We start from the raw sequence: 21805 nt of genomic DNA, 5'->3' as shown, positions 1-21805 counted from the left end.
ATATGAATGTGGTTCTAAAAATGTGTACTAAACTTGTTTGAAAAGTACTAAATGGTACTAAATTCGGTATTGGGTGAAGGGATGGGGCTGAAGTCCCGAAATTTGATATTGAGGTTACTGTTGGTAATTGGAATTGAGGTATGTAGGTGGTTTTGGAAAAGTGTACCATTATTGTTTTCTACAATAGTCCGAAAGGTTCTAAATAGAACTATATTTCGATATATATAGAACTAAATTTCGATAAATATATAATAGAGATAAAATTCTGAAATTTTATATTTAGATTACTCATCGTATCTGTGTTCGACATTTGGCGGAGGTATGGAAATGCGACCTATATTTGTACGAAAAGTACTAAATGGTACTAAATTTTATTAGGCGGAGGGTGGGGCCAATATCCTGAAATTTATTTAAGAAGTATTTAAGATATGGAGGTGATTTTGGAAATATGTACTGTAATTGTACGAACTGTACTAAATAGTACTAAGTTAGGTATTGAGTAAAGGAATAGAGCTGCAGTTCCGAAATTTGATATAGATGTCTGTTGGTGTCTGTAGTTAAAATATGGATTTGGTTTGAAAATGTATACTATAATTGTTCGAAAAGTACTAAATGGTATTAAATTGGGGTATTGGGTGAAGGGATGGGGCTGAAATCCCGAAATTACATATTGAGGTCACTGTTGGTAATTGGAATTGAGATATGTAGGTGGTTTTGAAAATGTGTACTATTATTGTACGAAAAGTGCTAAATTTGGTACTGTGTAAAGAGATAGGGGCTGAAATTTGATGTAGATGTCAGTGTTGATGTCTGTGGTTAAGATATGGAGGTGGTTTTGGAAATGTATTGAAAGACACTATATATTGAGTAAAGGGATAAAAATAAAATTCTGAAATTTTATGTTAAGGCTACTGAAGGTATATATATTTTAGATTTTAGGGATGGTGGGGGTGGGTGCGTCCTATATTTGTACGAATAGTACTAAGTGGTACTATATTGGGTATTGGGTGAAGGGATAGAGCTTAAATCCAGAAATTTAAAATTGAGGTCTGTGGTATTGGTATCAGTGTACTGCAATTGTACGAAAAGTACTAAATTTGGTATTGGGCGAAGGGATAGGGAAATCCTGAAATTTGATGTAGATGTCACTGTTGTTGTCTTTGGTTAAGATATGGAGGTGATTTTGGAAATGTGTACTATAATGGTACGAAAAGTGCTAAGTAGTACTGAATTTAGTATTGGATAAAGGAATAGAGCTGCAGTGCCGAAATTTGGCTTTGAGGCCTCTGTTGGTAGGTATATGGTATTGGAGATCTGGTGGTGTGGCAAATGCGTACTATTATTGTTCAAAAAGTACCACATGGTACTAATTTTGGATCACTGGATGGAGAGATGATTATTTTGGATATGTGCAATAAATGTTAGTAAACTTGGTATTAGGTGAAAGAAATGAGCTGATTTGATATTGAGGTCAATATTGGTTTTTAGGGTATACATATGGAGATGTTGAAATAATTTTGAACAGAAAAATTGGTTGTAGTTCCATTGTGCAATGGTGTTACCAATATCCTCCTCGCTTAACTTCAAAACGAAAGATTTTGAAGACTTTTTGGTATAAAAAGTAAATATTTTCCCATTATTCTTTCCGAAAATGAAAAAAAAATTAAAGTCTGAAAATTAAGTAGGATGTATGAAGTCTTGATTAGAAAATTTTGTCAAACTGAAGAAATTGTGAACTTTGAAATGTTGGAACGAAGCAAAAATGATAAGGTGGACTTTTCGCTGACGAAGTAGCGGGCATTTGTGAGATTAAATAATATTGCAATGTCTCAAGTCCGAACTATATTGGCTACTCCTTTTGCTCAATATTAGTGTTTTTTTCAAAATTTTGCTCTCGTTTGGGAAGGTACCAGGAAGAGTAAATTGTTATATTCCATTTTCGAAATATGTAGTACTAATATTGGCCGAATTAGTGGAAGGTGCGAAATTATATTTCAAATTTTCCGAGATCTATTATTGTACAAAAAGTTGGCCTATTGTGGGGAAGGTACTATAAAGAGTGGACCAATATTATCCATTTTCGCGTCAGTCTTATCCAAATATTGAGGGGTGTCAAGTTTCAACTATATCGCGTACTCCCTTCGCTCAATGTGAACTTTTGATGTTTTTATTGGAAAATTTTGGCAATTTTGTGTTAGAGATACCAGAAGGAATGGAGCGATATTGCTCTTCTCCGAACTCGATCTAAATTTGGTAAAAATATTACGATGAACCAAGTTTGAAATAAATCGGATAATCTTTTCAAAAGTTATAGTGCGCTCAGACAGATGGACATGAGGCTCCTGAAACGTTGTTCGTCCATGAAACACATTTTGGTTGAATCGAATGACCAAATGTATAGCCATGGGACTGAGGGCATAAATATTATAATATTCAACTCAGAAAGTTAACATGGACACCAGATGGACGGACGAACTATATCGGGTTAAAAATATCCCGGAGAGGATTTCATCCAATGAGACATTGGCTCGAAAATCTATATTGAAGGTATAAATTTCTGAAATTAGAATGTATATTATTTACAACGTGCATCTTGAACTCACAAATTTCATGTCTTATGGAAACAATCGGGTGAATTAATGTGATTTAAAATTATGATGACAAACATGGCATTTGAATGAGGAAACAAAACAATGAGAGCAGTGAGGGCTTGCCGGGCACAGTACAGCAATGAACGACAAATAATCGATATGCAGAAAGCCAAACATAAAAAGGCAAAGAAAAACACACAAATTGACGAATCCTTATGACGCACCTTTTATTTTCTTTTGGGTCCATTGGAAATTCCATAACATTAAAAATTCGCATAAATTTGTAAAATATTCACACGTTTGGCAATTAATGCTCGTTGGTGATTTCTCGGGGTAATTGTTGTTGTTAATTTTGTTGTGTTGTTGTTGTTTTTTTTATATTTTTTGTACTACAGATTTTTGTTGCGACGTTAGTAAATTAGGCTCTTATAACATACGTTGTATTGTTCTTTTTTGTGCGTTTTTGTTAATGGTGTTTTTGCTTTCTTTGTTCTTATAATATATCAGGTACAATTGACTAGATCTAACAAAATATAATGTTATTATTGTAAGTAAAAAAAAAATAATGGGCCAACCAACGACCAACTCTTATTTGTATTATACGCCAACATGTGCCAGACACTTGAAAACCCCATACAATAAAGAGAAAAGACTCATTACAAATGTATGACGTATACTTAACATACACGCATGTATGCATTTTGCATTTTGCATACGTCATAATGAAAAACCAGTAAAGAAAGTCCTAAAGTCGGGCGGGGCCGACTTTATGATACCCTAAACCACTTTGCTAATTTAGTAGAGCTCCACGTAACAATTAAAAGCTTTTATTGGAGAATTCAATCATACACGCTATGATTATAATTATAATTTAAAGTTCAAAGGACAAAATATGCCGAAGCATTTGTTTTTTTTTTAAATTCGGACTTGTATTGCCCATTTGGTGCAAAATTAATTTAAAATCAGATAAGATATATATGGGAGCTATATCCAAATCTGAACCGATCTCGAAAAAAAATTTCAAATGTATTTCTGAGCTGTATATGATATATTTCCTGAAATATCGTTGTTACGGAGTGCATATTACGGCTGTGGGTAACAAATACAACAAATCGGATGAACAATATATATGGGAGCTATAGCTATATCTTAACCGATCTTCACCAAATTTGACATACTAGCTTCTGGACTCAATTCGGTCGTAAGTGCCAAATTTCATCCCATTTGGGCAAATATTAGACGTTTGGTGCACAATAAAAGGTAAATCGGACGAAGTTATATATGGGAGCTATATCCAATTCTGAACCGATCTCGATAAAAATTAGCAAATGTATTTCTGAGCTGTATTTGATATATTTCCCCAAATATTGTTGTTGCAGAGTGCATATTACGGCGGCAGTGGACAAAAATAACAAATCGGATGAGGAATATATATGGGAGCTATAGCTATATCTGAACCGATTTCGATCAAATTTGGCATACATATTTCCAGGCCTAATTTGGGTGTATATGCAAAATCCCATACAATTCGGGCTGATATTACACGTTTGGTACACAATAAAAAGCAAATCGGACGAAGATATATATGGGAGCTATATCTAAATTTTGGCCGATTGTCTCCAATTTCAATAGGGTTCGTCCTTGGGCCAAACAAAAGATCTTTGCAAAATTTCATCTGGATCGGGCAATAAATGCGACCTGTACTTTGTTTACAAAAATACATGGACAGACGGACGGAGGGACAGACGGACGGACGGACATGCATAAATCGACTCAGAATGTGATTCTATGCAGATCATCAAAAGGAACTATGGGTCTATCTCGTTTCCTTCTGCCTGTTACAAACAAATGCACAAAGACATAATACCCTGACCACCTTGTGGTGTAGGGTATAACAAGTTAAAAAGCAGTAAGTTCGGCCGGGCCGAACATTCAATACCCTCCAACATATGGAACGAATTTGGAGATAAAATCCTTAAGAAATTCGTTAACATTTTAAAAATACCGAATATAGCCGTTATATTGGTGTCTATACGACGTGGGTCTACATAGACATTTGTCATAAGTCATTACCATATTCAAATTCAAAACTTGAAATAAACGTTGAATAATGTAGCAAGAATCATCATAATCATTCTGCCATAAACTGTAACATTTATTACGAACTTCAAATACGCGTCTCAAACAATTTCGGTCGGCATTATACCTGCATAGACAATTTTCTGTCTTAGACTGTAGTATCCATTACGAACTTCAAATACTAAATTTGAAACTATTCCGGTGAAATATGTTGCTAAAATCATCGAAATACCGAATATCGGGAGCTACCGTTATATGGGGGCTATACGAAGACGTGGACCTGCACAGACAATTTTCTGTCTTAGGCTGTAGTATCCATTTCGAACTTCAAATACCAAATTTCGGTGAATAATGTCGCTATAATCATCAAAATACCGAATATTGGGAGGTACCGTTATATGGGGGCTATATGAAAACGTGGACCTACATGGCCTATTTACAAACTTAACCTGCCTACTGGAAAAATAAACATGTGTGCAAAATTTTAACCTTCTATCTCAATTCGAAATTCGAAAGATAGCGTGATTACAACAGACAGACATGGCTAAATCGGCTTTGAATTGTACGCTGATCAATCCGACATGAGTGTTTCGAGGAGTTACAAACGGAATGACAAAGTTAATATACCCCCTATAATATGGTGGAGGGTATAACAAGCAGAAAAACATAAAGTTCGGCCGGGCCGAGCTTTCAATACCCCCCACCTTAGGGTACAGGAAAAATTTTTATATAAAAGTAAGACCTTTTGCATAATGCAGTTAAATTTATAAAAAAAAACATGAAGTGGGTGAAGCCGTTATATGGGTCCATACCAAAACGGGAACCTCGATAAGCAATTTTATACTTCAAGGATTGTCATCTACCAAATCTTCTTAATACCAAATTTGTGACAATTATGTGGGTAAAAGTAACTAGAATTATTAAAATACCGAATATCGGCGGGAATAGTTATATGTACGCTTTAGGAAAACGTGGAACTAATTATTCAATGTTCCGCCACCGGAAGAGAACCCATTATGAGTTGCAAATACCAAATTTTATCAAAATATCGAATATCGGGAGGTACCGTTATATGGGGGCTATACAAAAACGGCGTCCTATACAAACAATGTTTCGCCAACGGTGCTAGAAACCATTATGACCTACAAATGCCAATGTTTAGACAAACCTGCGAAAAAATGTGGCAAAAATCATCAAAATATCGAATATCGCGAGGTACCCGTATATGGGGTCTATACCAAAACGTGGACCTATACACAAAATGTTTCGCCACCGGAGCAAGAACACATCATGACCAACAAATTCCAATTTTTAGATAAACCCGCGAAAAAATGTGGCAAAAATCTTCAAAATACCGAATATCGGGAGGTACAGTACTATACTAAAACGTGGACCGATATATCTCATTTTCAATACCAATCAATCTAGACACAATACACATTTTTCTGCAAAATTCTGAAGGTTTACGTCAAATATGTGGGCTGTATCGTGATTTCATCAGACAGACAGACGAACAGAAAGACAGACGGGCATCGTTAGAACTTTATGCCGATTATGAATATATCTACTTTATGGGGTCTACGATGAATATTTAGGGATGTTACAAACGGAATGACAAAGTTAATATCCCCTTCTTTCCAAGGTGGAGGGTATAAAAACGTTATGTATCAGGAAGACGATGTCTACGAAACGTATACTTAACATGGCGACACAAACATGTTACTCATACGTCAGAATGCACAAACGAAGTAAGTCACAAGAAGAGCGTGGAGAGGAAAGCTGTTTCACTTTTAGTGTTATCTATAACTACATTGATGTCAAATACAAAACTATATTCACAGGAAATAACCAATAACGGATGAGGGGCGGTGCGAACTATGTTTACGCACAATACATTTGCAACTTAATTCATTTTTATACCCTTATACATATGTCTAGAGAGAGTTTATATTATTTTATATGGCCATAACGTGTCTCATCGAATTAACGGTTTTAAATCCTAGATCCCTTTGGACCAAATCCGTTTCAGGACATTTGCAGTCGATCTAGCGATGTCCATCCGCCCGTCTGTCTGGCTATCTGGTGGCACGATAACTCTCGAAGGGACTATCCGAATGGGTCCAAACTTGGTACTTGGTATGCAGTAATATTTTACTGCACAGAAAGACAAAGGGTAATCCCAAATTTAAATATTTGCATCAGTGCTAGGTCAGGTGCAAAAATAGATAATATCGGTTCATTCCATCAAGTACCTCCCCCCCACAATATGACAAAATTCAAACTACACACATCACAACATTTTTATGAACCCAAGGTCAGGAGTGAAGATGGAATATATCGGTCCGCTGCTTCTGGAAGCTCTCCAACAAAGGGTCAAAATTTTGAATACCCATGAAGCTCATAAAACGCGAAATTAACATTCGATTCCATTCAAACTTAATACATCTCAACACAACCACTTATTCTGGTACCTCCCCCACAAGGGTTCAAGATTTTGAAAAACGAAACGCTCAAAGAAAGCGAATGAAGAATCCAACTCTCTAAGACATGTGAAGATGATATACATTTACGAACCCCTTCTGGTACCTCACACCTGGTACTTTTATCTGTCGTAACATGCGAAACAAGTCTGCATTTTTCTAAAAATGATCACATGTGTCATATAAAGTGAAGCAAGTAGTCGATAAAGTCCAAACGTGGCACGTCGCAATATTTATATCAGATTCAATACGAAATGGGAAATATTGGCCTATCACTGCGGAACCTACTCTATAGAGCGCCAACAATTTGAATCATAACATAAGTCAAAATATATTAAAATCATCGAACATTGGCTGAGGGTATACATCTGATACTTTTTAATTTGTTATCGTAATTTTTTTCAATAGTCACGGAGACAGGTGTATTGACCTTTCAAAGTTAACATTGAAAAGTAACCAAATTAGAGGGGACAAGTTTTTCCCTCGTCCACACTTTTGGCATTTTTCGGATTAAGAATCTTTGGAATCCGTACATTTTAGGTATGCAGTGTCTTCGGCAATATTGCAGACAAAAATACGAGAAATATGTTGGTCGAAAATTTTAACACTCAAGCGAGTGTTACGTAAGATCTGCTGGTGTTATTTTTGGTGTTGCACAGTGTAATCCACCTCCAAATGGTGGTTTAAATTTAATTTTCCTAACCAAACCTCATCCCTTTGGCTACAAAGGGTATGTATCATTTCATACAGCCCAAAATATGTCTCATCGAAATAAAGGTTTTAGACTTGAGGTCACTTTTGGGCGAAATCCGTTTTAGGAGATATGACGTCTATCTAGCCTAAATCAACTGTCCGGCCGTCTGTCTGTCTATAAGCGCGATAATTCTCAAATGGGAGTTTTGGTCCAAACTTGTTCGATAGTTTTTTTCTTTAACGACAAAGATAATGGAAAAATTATTTGTATTTTATTTTATTATTATTATTATTTTTTTTATTTTATTATTATTATTATTATTATTTTTTTATTTATTTATTTATTTTTTTTTTTTGTGAATTAAGAAGTCTTCGTTTTAAAGTTAACCAAAGAGAATATTAGTTAACCACTTGTACAATGGTTCAACGTAGAATCATCATAATAAAAAACTGGCAATCACCATGTCCAAATCCAACCAACCTCTATATCAAAATACAAATTACAGAATTTCGGTTCTATCCCTTACCCCAATATCAAATTTAATACCACACTTTTCGAAAAGTTATACTACGCATGTCAAAAACCACAACGTCTCTCCACCCTAGACATCAAAAGTGATCTCGATATCCAATTTCAGAATTCCATCTCTATCCCAAGACCTAACAGCACATTTTGTGGCATTTTGCACCTTTCATACACTTAAAGTACGCAGTTTCAAAATAATCTCTATATCTCAACATCGGATACCAACGGCGACATCTATATCAAATTTCAGGTTTTCAGCTCTATGTACAATTTCTGAATTCCATCTTTTCACCAAATAACCAATTTGGTACCACATAGTACTCTAAGAACAATTGTAGTACACATTTCCAAACCCACCTCCACATCTTAACAAGAGACACCAATATTGACATCTATATCAAATTTCAAAATTTCAACTCTATTCCCCAATACCAATAGTACACATTTCCGAAACCACCTCCATGTGTCCAAGGTACACACGAACAGCGTCCCTAATACCAAATTTCAGATTTCTGTTCACCCTGTATCAAATATAGTCCTGTTTAGTAATTTTCGTACCATTATAGTAAACACTTCCAAAACCACCTTCATGTCTCAATCCCAGATGCCAACAGAGACCTCAATATTAAATATCATAGGGATTTCTTAAATAGGGATTTCAGCCCTATTCCTTCACCCAATACCAACATTAGTACCGTTTAGTACTGTTCGCACAAATATAGGACGCATTTCCAAACTACCGCCAAATCTCAAATACAGATACCATCAGTAATCTAAATATCAAATTTCAGAATTTTTTCTGTACTTCAGTACTTCTCGTACAATCATAGTAGACATTTCCGAAACACACAAACAGCAACCCTTATACCAAATTTCAGATATTAAAACACTACCGGTTCACCCTATACCAAGTTGTACCAATTATAGCACTATTTAGTACTTTTCAGTCAATTATTTCCCTACTCTTTTATACATAGAGATATCTCATTTTAAAACTTATGGCATTTATGGCAGAGCTACCAGAAAGGTTGAATCGATTAGGATCATCTTCATACTACATCTTATATCGAAAAAAAAAATACTTGAAAAAATCGGAAGCGGATTTCATATTTAATTAGAGAAATTATTCAGAGCTCAGATTTTCTCGATTTTCTAGCGAGTAAAAAACACTCAGGATCAGGAGTGCTCGATAGCAATGTCCGCCCGTCTGTGGAAATAACTCTAGCTTCCCAACGAACTGAAGTAGGTTGATAAATGTCTTTTAGAACTGAAGGAATTTTGGCATTGAAAATTGCCATCATCATCACGACATCGTCGTCCTGGCAGCCACAGACTCCCAAAAATCAAATAACCACTGATATGAGCATGGGTGTATGTGAGTACGTACGTATGTGTACTTTTCCACGTTTCGGTATAGCTCACATATAAATGTACCTGCGGATTTAACCCGAAAAAGCTGAAAATTGGCAGTTTGTGTTCCCAGCAAGTGATATTGCAGCATATAGCTGTCTATATAGGTCTATGTTTTGGTGTAGTGCCCATATAACTCAGCGCCTCCAGATTTTTGATGACTTGTGTCTCACTTTTCACCGGAATTGTTTCAAATTTAGTATTTGAATTTCGTAACGGGTACTACAGGGTTGCCCATATTCGACGGACCCATCTGGCAACGCCATAACTTTTGACAGAGATGTCACATCGCTTAATGACATACCGCGTTTGAAACGTCAGTCCGAGCAGATTTTTACCATGAACAAATACACGCCACGCGAGCGCTCTGAAATAGTTGAAATTTACAAGAAGTCAATTGTGAAAACTCAACGTGCTTTTAAAACATTAAAAATGTGAGAAGTGCGCCTTCTAAAAACACCATTAAGCGTTTATACGAAAAATTTTCGACTGGTAAGGCTCTTTCTAATCCGAAGAGGCCATATAAAAGTCGACCAAGGCGATCGGCCGAGAATATCGCTGCCGTACGAGTGGTCCCCAAGAACATCCCAAAAACGGCGTTCTCAGCAGTTGGGCATGGCTCGGTCCACTTTAAAACGGATTATTCGCATTGATTTGCATTTGTTTCCGCACAAAATTCAATTGACGCAAAGAATGTTGCCTGCGGACAAGCCTCGTCGATTGGAATGGGCCCAAAGGGCCCAAAGGTCCGTCGAATATGGGCAACCCTGTACCTCCTATGACAGCAAATTGCCTATACAAATCCATGTCTATGTATCTTGGTGATTTTAGCTACATTTTTCAACAGAATAAATATTGTGTTTGCAGTTCGTAATAGGCATCTACTTCTCTGGCATATAATTTGAGAGACACGATATTCGAGAAAAATCGCATTAATATTCAAAATATAAAACCTTCGTGGGTGAGGTATTAGAAAGAGTTATATACAATTTACACTCCAGTCTTTTCTTCTGTATTATGGGACTGAATCTCAATATTTTTAAATTCGGTGACGTCAAATAATTTAGTCATTGGCCAGTACAAACGAATACAGAATCACATTGCCGCGTTCCTGATTAGTCTCATCCAGCTTTCGAAAAAAAACAGTATGATACTGTACCGTAGTGTTCTGTACCTTTCCGAGGTGGAGTGGTATACTGAGATAATGTACCGTACCGAAGCAAAACCCTTAAAAATATTTCAATATCACTAAAATATTTTTTAGTGATAGTGTACAGGTACACTACCGCTAAAATGTTTTTAGTGATACTGTACCGGTACAGTACACTGTGTTTGTGTACTGTTTATTTTCGAACGCTGGTCTCATCAACGAAACCTGGCATAGAATATGGAACTATTATTATTATATTTAGCACTGGTGTAATCGAAACCCTGCCATGACTCTCGAACTGTCATAAACTGGCCAATGCCACAGGTGCGAAAACTATGCGAAGTACGTAGAGCAAACATTTGGAGAAATTCTCTTCCCCCCAAAACACTAATTGAAGCTATAATATGATTATAACCACAACATTAACCAACCAGTTTGCAATGGAATATTTTTGAAAAAGGTTCCCAATTCTGGCATTAGCTTCCAAGTGTATTATCAAAACGCCTAATGTGGTTTTGGGTAATTCTTGTTATAATTATTCCCTTCAACTTTTCGTCCACTTAATCTATAACCATTTCCATTTATTCGAAATTGTAGATACATCATGGAGCAATATTAGATCCCATCCACATTTTGAGAAAATCACTTCCACATTTTGCAAGTCATTATACCCTACACCACAACGTGGTCAGGGTATTATGTCTTTGTGCATTTGTTTGTAACAGGCAGAAGGAAACGAGATAGACCCATAGTTCCTTTTGATGATCTGCATAGAATCACATTCTGAGTCGATTTATGCATGTCCATCCGTCCGTCTGTCCGTCCGTCCGTCTGTCCGTCCGTCCGTCCGTCCGTCCGTCCGTCTGTCCGTCCGTCCGTCTGTCCATGTATTTTTGTAAACAAAGTACAGGTCGCATTTATTGCCCGATCCAGATGAAATTTTGCACAGATCATTTGTTTGGCCCAAGGACGAACCCTATTGAAATTGGAAATAATCGGTCAAAATTTAGATATAGCTCCCATATATATCTTCGTCCGATTTGCCTTGTATTGTGCACCAAACGTGTAATATCAGCCCGAATTGTATGGAATTTTGCATATTCACCCAAATTAGGTCTGAAAATATGTGTGCCAAATTTGATCGAAATCGGTTCAGATATAGCTATAGCTCCCTTATATATTGTTCATCCAATTTGTTATTTTTGTCCACCGTCGCCGTAATATGCACTCTGCAACAACAATGTTTGGGGAAATATATCAAATGCAGCTCAGAAATACATTTGCTAAATTTTATCGAGATCGGTTCAGATTTGGATATAGCTTCCATATATAACTTCGTCCGATTTACCTTTTATTGTGCACCAAACGTCTAATATTTGTCCAAATGGGATGGAATTTGGCACTTACGACCGAATTGTGTCTAGAAGCTAGTATGTCAAATTTGGTGAAGATCGGTTCAGATATAGCTATAGCTCCCATATATATTGTTCATCCGATTTGTTATTTTTGTCCACCGCCGCCGTAATATGCACTCCGTAACAACGATATTCAGGGAAATATATCAAATACAGCTCAAATTTTATCGAGATCGGTTCAGATTTGGATATAGCTCCCATATATATCTTTATCCGATTTCAAATTAATTGTGCACCAACTGGGCAATACAATTCCGAATTTAAAAGATACAAATGCTTCGGCATATTTAGTCCTTTGAACTTTAAGTTATAATTATAATCATAGCGTGTATGATTGAATTCTCCCATAAAAACTTTTAATTGTTATGTGGAGCTCTACTAAATTAGCAAAGTGGTGTAGGGTATCATAAAGTTGGCCCCGCCCGACTTTAAGACTTTCTTTACTGGTTTTCATTATGTCAATATATGCAATCAATAAATGTGTGTGTATGTAGTTTTCCAATCTCAAGCAATAATTTCTCTTTCACTTCAAATTCGGAGAGCGAAGTTGTGAAGTCATTCATAAACCAATGTCAAATTTAATTACCACCACCATAACAACGATAGCCGGCGTTTTTCTCTCTTCGCTTGACTATTTTTTGTAGTCTGTTTTTTCTTTTTTTTTTCAATTGGAATTGTTTTTATTGTCATTAGTAAATCATAAGGATTAAACAGTTATATTTTATGACAAATCAATGGATAGTATTTGACAACATTATTGAAAAGTAAAAACAAACAAGAAAAACAAGAAACACAATCGATTCCATTATCTAAATACGCTGAATAGATAAAGTTACAAAAGCCTATTTTTCGGAACAGTAGTTCGATGGGGAAATTTGAAGAAATTAAAAAAAGTTAAAAAGTATCAGTCGGTATTACCGCCAGATATATACCCACAGCCTATGTCCGATTATTTAAATATATTTTGACTAGTGTTAAGATTATTCAAACGTTTGACCCTCTATGGAGCAGGCCCCGAAGGAATGGGCCAATATGGCCCATTTCCTATCGGACCCAAATATATGATATAAATATTGCGACAGATGTGCCAAGTCTAAATGGAATCGCATGTTAATTTGGCGTTTTATGAGCTACATGGGTACTCAAAATTTCAATATTTTGTGGGGGAGGTACCAGAAGGAGTGGACCGATGTATTCCCCCTTCACACCAGACCATGGGTTAATACAAATATTAGGATGTGTGAAATTTGAAGACAATCGGACTTTTACATCACATTTAATGAGATTGTAATTATTCAAAATTTTGACCATTTGTTGGGAAGGTACATGATGGAGTGGACCGATATTGTCCATTTTCACACCTAACCTAGCGCTGACGCGAATATAAGGATATGCAAAGTTGCAGCCAAATCGGATTATCCTTTCTCTTTCTGTGCAAAAAATATATTTTTTGAAAATTTCGACCTTTTGTCGGGGAGGTACTTGATTGAGTGGACCGATATTGTTCATCTTAACACCAGACCTTGGGTTAATATAAATATTGGGATGTGTGAAATTTGAAGACAATCGGACTCTTACATCACATTTAATGAGATTGTAATTATTCAAAATTTTGACCATTTGTTGGGAAGGTACATGATGGAGTGGACCGATATTGTCCATTTTCACACCTAACCTAGCGCTGACGCGAATATAAGGATATGCAAAGTTGCAGCCAAATCGGATTATCCTTTCTCTTTCTGTGCAAAAAATATATTTTTTGAAAATTTCGACCTTTTGTCGGGGAGGTACTTGATTGAGTGGACCGATATTGTTCATCTTAACACCAGACCTTGGGTTAATATAAATATTGGGATGTGTGAAATTTGAAGACAATCGGACTCTTACATCACATTTTATGAGAGTTGTAATTATTCAAAATGTTGACCATTTGTGGGGGAAGTACTTGATGGAGTGGACCGATATTGTCCATTTTCACACCTGACCTAGCACTGACGCAAATATTAGGATTTGCAAAGTTGGAGGAAATTCGGATTATCCTTTCTCTTTCTGTGCAAAATATATATTTTTTGAAAATTTCGACCTTTTGTGGGGGAGGTACCAGAAGGAGTGGACCGATATTGCCCATCTCCAAACTCGATCTAAGTTTAACAAATATATTACAATGTACCCAATTTGGACCAAATCGGATACTCCCTTCGAGAGTTATCGTGCGCACCAGCCAGACAGACGGACAGACGGACGGACATCGCTAGATCGACTCCAAATGTTCTGAAACGGATTTGGTCCAAAGAGACCTAGGGTCTAAAACCGTTATTTCGACCGATATATACCCTCTGTAGCCAAATGAGGTTTGTTCGTTTTGCCAACACTGGTCGCCTAGATTGTGCGATTTGACTTCTTTAGACAATTTTTGTGGGATTATGTTAAAGCTTATGTCTATACAGACGAACCAGCTTCCATTGACGCATTGGAAAACAACATTGAAACATATGTTCGTGAGAAACCGGCCGAAATGTTGGAAATAGTATGACAAAATTGGACTAAGCACAGGGACCATTTGAGGCACGGTGGCGGTCAACATTTACACGAAATAAGCTTTATTCTTGAGGGACGTTCCTATAGCCCTTTACCTCCAGTTGGAAGCTCCAGTCAGAAGGGAGCCTTGTCCAGTGGAACCTCGTATCTGACCTAAGTCTGATATAAATGTACCAGATTTGGGCATATAGACTACTTCATTCACCTTTACATGAAAAATCTAATAATTTTTGAAAAATGAAGAAATGTGCGTGAGGTGTCAGATAAACTGGACCGAAGTATTCCACTTCCTCTAATACTGAAAACAAATACAGGGTTGCCCATATTCGACGGACCCATCTGGCAACGCCATAACTTTTGACAGAGATGTCACATTGCTTAATGACATACCGCGTTTGAAGCGTCAGTCCAAGGAGATTTTTACAATGAAACAATACACGCCACGCGAGCGCTCTGAAATAGTTGAAATTTACAAGAAGTCAATGTGAAAACTCAACGTGCTTTTAAAACATTAAAAAATGTGATAAGTGCGCCTTCTAAGAACACCATTAAGCGTTTATACGAAAAATTTTCGACTGGTAAGGCTCTTTCTAATCCGAAGAAGCCATATAAAAGTCGACCGAGGCGATCGGCAGAGAATATCGCTGCCGTACGTGCCAGTGTTGAGAGGTCCCCAAGAACATCCCAAAATCGCCGTTCTCAGCAGTTGGTCATGGCTCGGTCCACTTTACAACGGATTATTCGCATTGATTTGCATTTGTTCCCGTACAAAATTCCATTGACGCAAAGAATGTTGCCTGCGGACAAGCCTCGTCGATTGGAATGGGCCCAAAGGTCCGTCGAATATGGGCAACCCTGTACTGGGATGATGAGCATCTAACATTTACTTCCAAGTTTGTGCGAATCAAAATTTAAACATTTTGTAGGGAAGTACCAGAAGGAGTGAGCCGATGTATTCTATATTCACATCAGATCTCAAGTTACCAAGTTTTTAAACAATCGCCGCCTTGTTTCACAAATTAAAAGAGATATAGATATTGAAAAATGTGACCTTTTGTGGAGGAGATACCAGAAAGGATGGGCCGATATCTGCCACCTTAACGCCAGATCTTGTGTTAAGAGAAATATTGGGATGTGTGAAATTTGAAGGGAATCGGATGCTTACTACGCATTTATAAGAGTTTTGATTATTCGACCCTTTTGTGTAGGAGGTACCAGAAGGAGTCGACCGACAATTATTCCATCTTCACGCCAGGCCTTGTGTTAGCAGAAATATTTGAATGTGCCAAGTTTGGATATAATCGGATGCTAATTTCGCGTTTTTGAGCTTCATAATTATTCGAAATTTTGACCCGTTGTGGGGGAGGTGCCAGAAGGAGTGGTCTGATATATTTCTTCTTCACAACAGATTATGTGTTGATAGAAAGACGTCGCAATGTGTGAAATTTGAAGAGAATCGGATGTTTATTTCGCATTATAATTATTTCAAATTTTGTCCCTTTGTGTAGGAGGTACATGTTGGAGTAGACCGCACCTGACCTAGAACTTAGAAAAAACTGCAATAAAGTCAAGCGCCATAATTTTTAATTTTTTTTTTTCTCTAAATTTTATTGAATGAAAGCAAAAAATGTCGGAAATAGCATCAAATTTTGGAATACGTTTAGATTTGTTCGAACTGGTCACCTTTGGCACGAATTATGGCCTTCAAACGGCCAATGAAACCGTCACACGCTGCCCGGATGTTGCTTTGCGGTATTTTGGCCATTACGGGCGAAGTGCTTGCTTGAGGTGATCGACACTTTGGTATTTTTTAGTGCCAACCTTGCTTTCCAAAATACTCCAGACACAATAGTCCAACAGATTGGTATCCGTAGATTTTGGTGGACATTGTGCGCTGGAAATGAAGCGAGGAACCTCATTTTGTAACCATTCTGGTGGCGCATGCTGAGTGCGATGGTGCTGAGTCCTGTTGGAATGTCCAAGGTCTGCAGCCAAAATATTTGCGTGTCCAAGGCTTTAATACATCCTCCAGAATATTTTCGAGATAATATTCGGCATTTATTCCGATGCCATGGTCGATTAATACGAGCGGAGAGCGTCCATCGGCTGTCCATCTGCGACAAGATGAAAAGTAGGAACAAGGTCCTCAAGGCACTAGCCGGCAGCACTTGGGGTACGGTGAAGGAAACCTTGTTGACCTCCTATAACGCGATAGGTCGGTCTGTGGTCAACTATACGGCTCCAGTGTAGTTGCCGAATACTAGTGCTACGCAGTGGAAGCACATCCAGACCTTTCAGAACGCTACCCTCAGAACTGCGACAGGAAACCTTTCCGACCTTCCCTTACGTCAACATAATCACATGCTTTCGTTGCAGTACCTGCTTGGGTGTTACCGTGAGAGTCATCCCAACCATCATATGGTGAATACAACTCCCCCACCCAGGCGTGTCAAGAAGAACTTACACGATCTAGAGAGGGAGGACCAACGCTATAAGAGAGAACCTCTAGATCAAGAAGGCAGGTCTGCTATAAAATGAATGCCGTCCTCGGAGTCCATCCCCCCATCCATTGCAGCGGAAGAAAGTCAGCTGCCTAGACAAACCATAGTAGTCTTGGCGCAATTACGTTCAGGATGGTGTAGTCGTCTCAATTCGTATTGAGCACGAATTGATGAAGTTGTGCATGACGCCTGCCCGGCGTGTGCTACAGGCCTGCACAGCCAAGCCTACCCAACTCACTCCAGAAGATCTCTTGCTCATTAAAGCAGCCAAATTTCTAAACCTGGAGATAGTACCAGATTAGCAGAACGCAAACACTCACATGTACTACTGCTACAAAAACAACAACAACAACAAGTATCACGGTAACGAGCGATGGTACGAGAAACACAAAAAAAATTATTCACATTTAAATACCGGAGTGCTCACCACTTGTGCAAGCCACTTGCGGTTTTCCAGCCAAATATAAAGAAATCACACTATCACGCTTGAATTCCATCACGAATAATTTTTTTTCTGGAAAATTTTCACCAAAATGCTTTTGTACGATTGTAAACAACATAATGAGCTGTGACTGGAATACTTTTAACAGCTGTCGGACGAGATGCTTTGTAATGACAGCAGTCTGAGGTTAGTTGCAGTTTTTTCATCTCACCCTGTACAAATATTGGGATTTGCAAAGTTTGCACAAAATTGGTTGATCCTTTCGTGTTCCATACGGTAAATTATATTCTGTGAAAATGTTGACCTTGTGTGGGGGAGGTATCAGAAGGAGTGGTCCGATATTGCCCATCTCCGAACTCAATCTAAATTTAACAATTATATTACGATGCACCAAGCTTGGATTTAATCGGATGCTCTCTTCGAAAGTTATCGTGCGCACCAGCCAGACAGACGGACGGACTGACATCGCTAGATCGACTCCAAATGTCCAAATGCACGTTTTGGCCGCATCAAATGGTTATATATCCATTGTAGCCATATGGCTAATTTTATGCGAAAATTGTTAATCTAAAAATGTAAACCTTTTGTGGGAGACGTTCCAGAAGCAGTGAGCCAATAAGAGTCGCTGACTTGTTTCTCAAGTTATGGTAGATATAACTATACAAAATTTTGAAACTTTGTAGGGGAGGTATATGATGGAATGTGCCGATTTTGTCCATTTTCGCAACTGACCTAGCCCCAATGAAAATAATTGGATTTGCAAAGTTTGCACAAAATAGTATAATATTGTTTTTTTTTTTATAAGGTAAAATATCTTTTTTTTTTTTGAAAACTTTGACCTTTTCTGTGAGAGGTACCAGAAAGAGTGGACCGATATTGTACATCTCCGAACTCGATCAAAGTTTGATGATAATATTATGAATTACTAAGTTTGGACCAAATCGAAAAAATGCTTCGAGTGTTATCGTGCGCACCATACAGACGGACACCCCAATATCCCAATTTTCTGAAACGGATGTGGCCCAAAAAGACCTAGGTTCTAAAACCGTTACTTCGATGAATCGCGTTTTGGCTGTATCCATATGGCTTGGCCTATAAAAATCGAGCTGTTGGGACATGTTCGTAAAGTGAAGAATAAAATCCGTGCACATCGCTCAAGGACGACTGAAAATATTGCTGCTCCCAATTTGTCTATTTCCTCGTCGATTTTTGGATTTGGGTTTTTCACAAACGTCATAACATCGTATTTTACATAAAAGCTTTGGTCTTAAGGCTTATAAAATTTAATTAGCACAAGAATTCAAGTTCGTCGATTAATAACAACGACATGTCTTTGTTGTTTGCTTGAAAATGATCTGGAGTTCCAACGAAAAATCATTTTTAACGAGTCCGATGTCCGCCGTCACATTACTAAGGAATATTGTCGCATACAGGAAAGTCCAGAAAGTATACCAATTTTGTCCATTGCAGTGTGTTATTCTGGCCCAGCCAGACAGACAAACGGGCACCGCTAATTGTACTTCAAATATCCTGAAACAGATTTCATCCAAAGGTACCGAGGCCGTTTTTTTTCGCATGAAATGGTATATAACCTCTGTAGCCATAAGGCTAAGGAATAAACATATGGACATATCTCTAACATTTAATAAGGTGCAAAATTTCGGACATAGTAAGAAGTGACCCCAAGCCCCAAGTGGCAAGGACCGGTCAATACATGAATGGTACGGTTTTCAAAACTTCTGTTTCTCGGTCAGTGTTGTCGGATCCATACTGTCCAGACAAATGGACGGGCGTACACCGTAAGATCGACTCCAAATGTCCTGAAACGGATTTCAGGGTCTACAGCAGTTTTTTTTTTCAACGAATCGCATTTGGTCGCATCAAAAGATGTATGACCTCTATAGCCATAAGCCTGGGGGTGTCAAAATATAAAAATATATCCATCCGTAAAAAGTTACAAAATTTCGGCCCTAGAAGGAATGGTGGCAGGAGGCAGCCAGTAATTAAGCGACTGGTGTGGTTTTCAAAACTTGCGTTTCTCGGTCTGTGTTGTCCGATCCGGCTTAATTCTGGTTTAATAAAAACTCTAGAATGTTTTGAAATTTTCTTCCAGAGGTTGAACCCTGAATATGATTATGGATTTTTCGGACTTGGCCTTTAAAAAAAAAATTCCAAATAACGAAAGGGTCCCATTATGGGATTCCACGAACTACATACTTAATTATAGTTGACACTATAACTTTCCAAAAAATGCTACAATATGTGTTAATAACTTTCCTGGATCTAGATATAAGGGTTTTTGAAACCGGACGACCCGATACTGTTCAGTAAACTGAAATAATGATTTCAGTGTTAAAAACTTTACTTCACATAGCCGGTGTTGAAGAATCTCGGCTACTTAAAAGAAGTCACCTACAACAGAATCAAATTTGGAAAATCTCTGCTTCGATGTACTGAACACTAAAAAATACCAAAGTGTCGATCACCTCAAGCAATCGCTTCGCCGGAAATGGGTCAAAATATCGCATAGCAACATTCGGGCAGCGTGTGACGATTTCATTGGCCGATTGAAGGCCATAATTCGTGCCAAAGGTGACAAATTCGAATAAATCTAAACTTATTCTAAAATTTGATGCTTTTCCGACATTTTTGCTTTCATTCAATAAAATTTAAAAAAAATGTAAAAATTATGGCGTTTGACTTTGTTGCAGTTTTTTTATCTCACCCTGTATATACCTTATAGGGTCTATCATGAATATTTCGAGGAGTTACAAAGGGAATGACAAAGCTAATACACCCTCCGTAGAATGGTGGAAGATGTAATAGGGGTATTCCCTGGTTTGGACAGCATGTTATGGTAAACTTGTAAAAAGTTCTAAGAGGATAGTATTCCAACTGAAGACCGTATGCCGTAATCAAGGTGTAGGAGAGTTCTGCAATTATCTGCAGAGCAACAACAAAATTTGAATACATTCCACATAGGTTAATAACCGAAATTCCACTCTTTAAAAAATCTAATGGGATAAAGTGTGTTGTTATCGTTTTAGGCGCTAAACTTTTCTCAACTTCCACACTGGAATGTTTCCAAACTCAAAAATGCACCGCAAGCATTTTTTAGGCACAAATCAGCACTTCATATAGCATCATGAGATGATGTAAATATTATTTTTTGACGTAATTTTTTTTTCGATAAAATTAACCAAAAATTTTTTATAAAAAACGTTTCAAATAAATTCACAATGACACACCGTTATTATGAGCGTAAAACAAAATTCTTTGCTTTTTTGTTTTGTTTTGATTTGCTTTTTCGACAATTTTCACGAAAACTTATGACACGATGACGGCAACGACAAACAACGACAGAGGCGACAACATCAATCTACGGCAATTAATTTTCAATATTCACAAATACTATTTGAAGTTATCTTCCATTAAAAAAATATTTTCAAATAATTCACACAATTTTTGTTAAAGATTTTCTTTTAATCTTTTTTTTTTAATAAATATTTTGTTGTGAATTTCTTTTCTTGTTTACTTTGTTAACTTTTTTTTTTTTTTGCTTTCTTTATAAGGTATATTTTTGATGTTACGACCGAAACGAGAAAATAATAAAAACAAACGAATGACACATGCAAATGTTTAAAAATACGGTACGGATTGTACAAACGCTAATCACAAACTGTTGCCGCAAAGCAAAGAGAAATATTAGGAGCGAGAGAAAGAAAACAAAAACAAGAAACAAAAACAAACCCACAACAACATCAGCAGCAGCAATTAATAACAACAAAAACAATTACATTACACCATTTCCAAGTGTAAATCAGAAAAAAACAAGTAAAAAAGCTGTAAGTTCGGCGGGCCGAACTTTGAATACCCTCCACTATTTGCAAAAAAAATAAAATCCGTAGATTTGCAAAAAAATAAAATCCGTTAAAAAATGCTGTTAAAATCTTAAAAATACCGAATGTAGTCGTTAAATT

General features: G+C 37.2%; 1 protein-coding gene across 4 annotated transcripts in view; it reads right to left on the bottom strand.

Annotated features, from left to right (window-relative positions):
• The window catches only part of LOC101893717 (protein furry), a 353570-nt gene that overhangs the window by 308489 nt on the left and 23276 nt on the right, over window positions 1–21805 (bottom strand). Inside the window, exons 1-2 of one of the 4 annotated variants that reach the window (XM_059131612.1) lie at window positions 21074–21258; window positions 2816–3114 (exon numbers count right to left, since the gene is read on the bottom strand). The exons of 2 other annotated variants lie outside the window; for them this stretch is intronic. In XM_059131612.1, coding sequence (XP_058987595.1) covers window positions 2816–2855 — 40 coding nt within the window. In that variant the 5' untranslated portion in view covers window positions 2856–3114; window positions 21074–21258. Of the gene's footprint in view, window positions 1–2815; window positions 3115–21073; window positions 21259–21805 lie in introns of those variants that run through there. One more of the 4 variants, XM_059131613.1, reaches the window with a different exon arrangement.

This window comes from Musca domestica, unplaced genomic scaffold (genome assembly GCF_030504385.1).
Source record: "Musca domestica strain aabys unplaced genomic scaffold, Musca_domestica.polishedcontigs.V.1.1 9, whole genome shotgun sequence".
Classification (NCBI taxonomy): Eukaryota; Metazoa; Arthropoda; class Insecta; order Diptera; family Muscidae; genus Musca; species Musca domestica.
The sequence above is the reverse complement of the archived record's forward strand: the minus strand, read 5'-3'. Positions and strand labels throughout refer to the sequence as shown.